This window comes from Myotis davidii, unplaced genomic scaffold (genome assembly GCF_000327345.1).
Source record: "Myotis davidii unplaced genomic scaffold, ASM32734v1 scaffold43, whole genome shotgun sequence".
Taxonomy (NCBI): domain Eukaryota; kingdom Metazoa; phylum Chordata; class Mammalia; order Chiroptera; family Vespertilionidae; genus Myotis; species Myotis davidii.
Window position 1 is genome coordinate 404,399 of NW_006294590.1, and position 6,255 is coordinate 410,653.

Consider the following 6,255-nt stretch of genomic DNA (forward strand, 5'->3'; position numbering starts at 1 on the left):
CCCCCCCCCCCCCCCCCCCAATTCTCTGGTAGATTTTATCTAATTTGGCATTCAGCCTGCTATTTAGTCTTTGGTTTCTGCTCTCTCATATTTTGACCTTATCAGAGTTCTTTTGGTCTAAAAGTTCCTTTTTTTATCACATCCTGTTTTTATTTTATAATTGCACTATCTTCTCTTATCTCTGAAGATATTAAATAGTACTTTTTTTTCTTCCTACATAGTCCTTTCCTACTCCTTTTGGTCTTTTCGCCCCTGATGGACTCTATTTTAAGACTTGGGGTTGAACGAGCTGAATGCAGTCTCTGAGTCTGTAGGACGGGTTTCTTCACCGAGCTCCATGGTAGGATGACCCAGTTTCGCTGTTGGTTATGCAATCCCCCACGGCACAGTCTCCAGGTCATTCTCTGCAGACCGGTCAGATGCTCGGAGAGGATCCCTCTGATCTCCTGCCAAGGAGAGAAGGAGAACAGGGGTCCAGAACTGATGTTTACTTACTCCCCCTGCTTTGGACACTATGCTGTTCTCTTCCTGGTCTCCCAGGGCCTGAGACCCTCTGCCTATCTCTCTCTCTGGAGAATGAGCCCGTGGCCTTGTGCAGGGGCGGGCGGGGCGCATCCCAGCCTCTTCTAGTAGAGGAAGGATCTGGGCCTCCAACTGCTGCTTAAACAGACTTTCCACCGATCCTTCCTGTTTGTCACCCCTTCCTGCGTCCCGACCTTCAGAGCTACGCGCCGCCTCTGGCTCCTGAGCTTTCGAGGGGCCCGTGGTGAAGGGTAGGGTGCCTGCTGGGCTCCTCCACGGCCGGAGGGACTCTGTTTTCTCAGTCCCCCAAGATGTCCTCTCCAGCCTCCTGTGTTTTGGCTGTTGACTCTCTCCCAGTGCCCATCCGGGGCGGTTTCTCCCTTCACATAAAAATCCCTGTACTGACCTGCAGGTGGGGTGTCAGGAAAGAATCATGGTACGAGTCCAGTCTGCCATCTGGACCCAGGCGTCTCTCTCAAGTTTTTCACATTTCTGGTTGCATGTCACTTCCGATGTTCCTGGCTCTTCACTTAGACTGCAAGCCCCGCGAGACCAGTCTGGGTGTCGCTTGTTTGTTTCATGGTACGATAGCCCACGTGTTGTTTACTCATTCCCCCACCCCGTGTTTTTCTTCAGTGGCTCGAACAATCCCCGGTATATGACAGACACTAAAAAAATAGTTATGGGTGGTTTAACCAACTTTCTCCCCTCTGCTGGATCTGGAAAACTCCCACTCGTCCATCACGGCCTCGCACAGGCACCTCCTCCTCGAGGGGCCCTGGGGACACCCCGACACAGAACGGGGCATTCGGTGGCATCATGGCAGCCGCACCGGGTTACCCTTCAGCTGCTCTGTCTAGGAGGCAGCTCCAGCCGGCAGGGCCAGCTCTAGGCTCACAGCCTGACTCAGGGAGTGTTGGTTCAGTGAATGGGGAACCCCCTTCCCCTCCAGCCAGCCTCCCCCTCCTCCGTCCCACATCCTTCTTTTGAAAGTTTGTTTACATGGCAGTGGTTGTGTAAACAGGAAACGAAGCCATTAAAATGGGAAGAGTGGAGACGGAGGGATTGGGAGTGTGCCTCCATCTGAAATGAAACGGGAAGGGAGGTGCTATTCTCTGGGGGCACCGAGTCGCCCCTAATGCTCTGAAAGCCGAGAAGGAACGCTCATTAAGGACGGGGCTTGCTGTCAACAGCTCGTCTGTTGGCTTCCTCCACACAGTTCCTCTCTCTTCGCTGAGGGGGAGCCTGGGGAGTCTTGAGCCTGCTGCCAAGGCCCCACCGGGCTGCTGCTGGCAGAGCCTGGCGCCCACTTAGCACCTCCCTGGCCACCACCCCTGGCTGCTGAGAAGGTGGCGGTGCCGCTGGTGACCTCTTTGCCCTCGACACCATCTTCATCCCAGGCTTCCCGGGCCTGGAAGGAATGGGGATGCTAATGATTCTCTCCCTTCTCCGTGGGGTGAGGAGGGTCAGGTCTGCTTCACAGGGGTGTCTGGGAACAGGCTGGCTATGACTGGGCGTGGCACTGTACTGGGCACGTGGCCTGTGTTCCGGGAAGGTTGACAACGATGATCACCCCCAACAGGTTGCAACCAGTTAAATCAGTGTGACCAGTCACATCACACAGTTACCCATACCCCTCCCGACAGGGCGCCAGACGGCAGGCGTTGGGAAGGCCTGCTGGGCTCATCTCCCTGAGAGACATGAACTCGGTTATCAGGAGGGGGCAGATCTGCAGGGCGGATGGAATTGGTCCAAACAAAGAATTTAACTGTCCAAGAAAAGAAAGACAGACAGACAGACGACTCAGTGGGCAAAGGGTACGAACCAGACGGCCTAGAGGACACATGCAGCATACGTGTAACTCCATCGATTGGAAGAAATCCGCATCATTAACCAGTGCAGCTAGTGTCCCTCCATCTGTGGGCCTTTGAGCGGCTCCCCTCTCTCCGCTCCTGTGACTAATGCTGCTGGGACACGGGAGGGTAGATGTCTATTCAGGTCTGTGCTGCGATTGTTGGTGAGGCATCTGCCTCGCCTCGTTTTGCTATGAAGCCCGAAAGTTTAGGGTCTGTCCTTTGTCCATAGCGGGGGGGTGGGGTTGGAGGGGGGCGCAGGGAGACTTGGAAGCCAGCCCGAGGCACTCAAGGCCGCGTGCTCTTGTGGGGAGCCCCTGCTGCCAGGCCACAGAGCCCCGCAGAGGCCCTGAGCGCGGGGTGTGATGCCGACCTTTCCTCTCACAGCCATGCCCTTCGCGTTTTGCACGAGAGAGAAGCTCCCGTGGACAGAGTTTGCCGAGTCAGCCGAAGACGGGCCCACCACCAGATTCTGCCAGAAGGTAGGACATCACCTGCTGCCCTGGCATCAGCTGCCAGACACGTGCAGGGCGCCGAGCGAGGCCACGGCTGCTGGGCGTGGCCCTCGCCAGGGGAAGGCACCTGCCTGCTGCTTGTTTTGCCAGCTCAGATGAGATAAGGCTACTTACTGTCCTTGGGTAAAAGTGGTACTTTCCCTTAAAATCATGGCGTTTCGGAGCCAGGAGAGCCCCTGATGGCTTTTTCAGGTCAGGGAGCTTCAGCCGGGGGCGGGGGGTGGCCTGGGTGACCCCGTGGCAGGCTCTGTAGCGGCACCTGGCACGCGGGGGCCAGGGACAAAGTGGACCCTTGTCCAGCACTCCGCTCGTCCGCCTGCTGTCCGCCTGGGTTATGTAAGCCCCTCCGCGTGCCCCGTCTTCCTCCCTGTAGAAACTGGCCTTCATTTTTCTTGATTAAAACCTCATAAGACGTGGTGTAGGGTCTCATTTATATGAAATGTCCAGAATAAGCCAATCACGGAGGCAGAAAGCAGATTAGTGGTTGCCCGGGGCTGGACAGCGACGGGGTGGAGAGCGACTGCTACTGGGTCTGGGGTTCCCACTTGAGGTCGTGAGAATGCGCCACCATTAGATTGTGGTGGCGGCCGCACAGCTCTGAGCGTGCACTGAAGACCACCGAGGGGCACGGGTTTTATGCTCTGGGAATGCGATCTTCGTGAAACTGCCACCCCAGGCGCCCTTACGGTGCAGAGGTTACAGATAGGAGCTCACCCCCACAGGAGAGGCCAAATGCCTCTCATTCTCAACGGAAAAGAACTCCTTTCCTTCCTCCACATCCCGTCCCAGAGTGTCTACGTGTCTTGGTGGGTTTTCCAAGCAGAACTGAAATCATGGTGAATCTGTCAATACCTCGTTGTGATTCCAAACACCAGTGTTCTGAGGCTATTGGGCCGGGGGGCGGGGCAATCTCTCAGTCACCAAGCGGTTGATTCTGTGCTGTGGGAGGAAAGAGGGGGGGAAAAGGGGGGGGCCGCTTAGGAGGCGGCTGCAGCTGGCACGCTGCACCAGGGCTGGAGGAAGAGGAAAGGGAGAGTGGGGACGAGAAATGGCACCAAGGGACACCCGTCTGCATGGAGAGGGGCCTGGGGACGCACCGCCACCGCTATATGGCTCATAGCTTCGCCTTCCACCCCTGTGCCTTCCCTCCCTCCTGTCTTTAAGGCCAGAGGTAATGGCAGGCTAGTTAGAGTCGAAGACAAATGATTGGCTAGTTAGAGTTGAAGATAAATGATTGGCTAGTTAGAGTTGAAGATAAATGATTGGCTAGTTAGAGTTGAAGACAAATGATTGGCTGGGGCTGTTCATCCCACCGGTCATCAGGTCCTGATGATGTTCTTATTTGAGACAAAGGAATTCAGTATCAGAGAGCCTTTCTATGAATATCTATACAAAGTAAGATGATTATTCCTTTACTTTTTATTGTATTAAAAACACATAACATGGAATTTACCATCTTAATTCTAACTGTCCACCTCAACATATACACTCTTCGTGCTGTGAATAAATCTCCAGAACTTTCCCATCTCGTCAATCTGAAACTCGGTTCCCGTTAAACACCTCCCCTCCACCCGCAGCCACTGGTAGCGGCGGTTTCACTTTCTGCTTCCGAGTCTGACTACTGTAGACACTGCACAGACGTGGACTCGCACAGTGCATGTCTGTCCTCTCGCAACTGGCTTATTTCACTTGGCGTGATGTCCTCGGGGTTCACCCATGTTGTAGCGTCGGTCAGAATCCCCTTCCTTTTTAAGACTGGATAGTTCTCCATGGTGTGGCCATACCCTTCACCCACAGGTGGGCACTGGGGCTGCCTCCACCCTTTGGCTGTGGTGAATAGTGTTGCTGTGAACTGTGGGATGCGAATAGCTTTTCGAGGCTCTACTTTCCATGTTCTGGGGCTCCACCCAGAAGCGGAATTGCTGGATCCTGTGGTAATTCCATGTTTTTAATGTTTGAGGAACCGCCATGCTGTTTGCACAGGGCACACCATTTCACATCCCCCCCAGCAGTGCACCAGGACAGCAGTCGCACCCGTGCCCCTGAGCTTCCGTCCTCCCAACGCCAGGTGCGGGCTCTGAACCGAGGCCCGTTATCTGGAAGAAGCGCTGAATCATTCAGTAGGAACCCACGGCCGTGGATTGGAAGGTCGGACTGGGCCCCGTCTCTCCCTTTCCCAGCTGGCGAAGAAGCACAACATGGTGGTGGTCTCCCCGATCCTGGAGCGGGACGGAGCGCATGGGGACGTGCTATGGAACACGGCCGTCGTCATCTCCAACTCCGGCGCCGTCCTGGGCAAGACCAGGAAGAACCACATCCCCAGAGTGGGCGACTTCAACGAGGTGAGCCGCCCTCCCACGGCCAGCCCAGCGTGCTCGCTCACCCTCGTCCAGCTCAGGGGGTCTTTCTGTCCGGAAGTTCTGTGCCAGGTGGTGTCACATCATGTGATGCTAGCGCACAGTGGGGCTGCAGGGCTCGGGGGCCTCCCCATGTAGCCCTGCATTGCATGAGTGCATTGGATTCAGGGGTTAGGGGACCCGTGGGAGAGCCCAAAACACCTTTAGCACAGAGGCTTTTTATTCTTTTTAATATCACCTGATGTGGTTCCTGAAATTCTCCTTTGAAGTAAGTAGTAGGTGAATTAAACCACAACCAATCATGCACAAATGGGAACCAATCCCGGCGGCCGCTTGTAGGCTGTGAGCTCCCTGCCTTTCACGCTCTATCCTTGTGTGGAGGGCGGGGTTCTTGTGGGTGCTCATGTGGGAACGGAGTGAGCCACTGCCACACGCTGGTGACAGTGGGCGGATGTGTGCGTCTCTGCACACGTGTCAGGCGGGGCCTCGTGCCTGCGATCAGGGGCTCAGTCACGGGAGCTGTTTTGATTGGTTAATGCTAATCTGTGGGTTGGTAGGATGGAGAGGGTGGACCTACGAAGGAGGGACATGAACTCCAACTAGAACCCAAGATCTGAAGTCTGAGCAGCTGTTCCGGCTGCGGCGGCCCCAGTCCACCAGGACCCTCCCTGACTGTGGGGGCCCAGCCGCTCTCGGCTGGTCACACCGAGGACGAAGGATCCGCAGAGCCAGCGAGGTCCCGGGGTGGAGGGGGGCGGGGGGGGCACAGAGTTGCCCAGTGACAGCTGGACGGGGCAGGAAGATGTGCCCTCGCCTGTTTACCCTGGATTAATCGTTAGCTCTGGAGATAGGAAAGGCTTGCCTCCACGCCCCAGGATCTGCGTCGGCGTCCGCCCGCGGGCACACCCCAGCCGCTGCCCCTGCTGCGTGTGGAACGAATGGGAGGGAGCGAAATGCTCCGGAGAGGTCGGCTTAGGGCCCCAGCCCACCCTCTGCCCCCCACAGCGT

The 6,255-nt window shown here is 56.2% G+C and overlaps 1 protein-coding gene across 1 annotated transcript in view; it reads left to right on the forward strand.

The window, feature by feature from the left end:
* The window catches only part of UPB1 (ureidopropionase, beta), a 23,140-nt gene that overhangs the window by 8,626 nt on the left and 8,259 nt on the right, over positions 1 to 6,255 (forward strand). The window contains exons 4-5 of the mRNA XM_006768743.2: positions 2,763 to 2,857; positions 5,071 to 5,232. Of these exons, the coding sequence (XP_006768806.1) occupies positions 2,763 to 2,857; positions 5,071 to 5,232 (257 nt within the window). The remainder of the gene's footprint in view (positions 1 to 2,762; positions 2,858 to 5,070; positions 5,233 to 6,255) is intronic.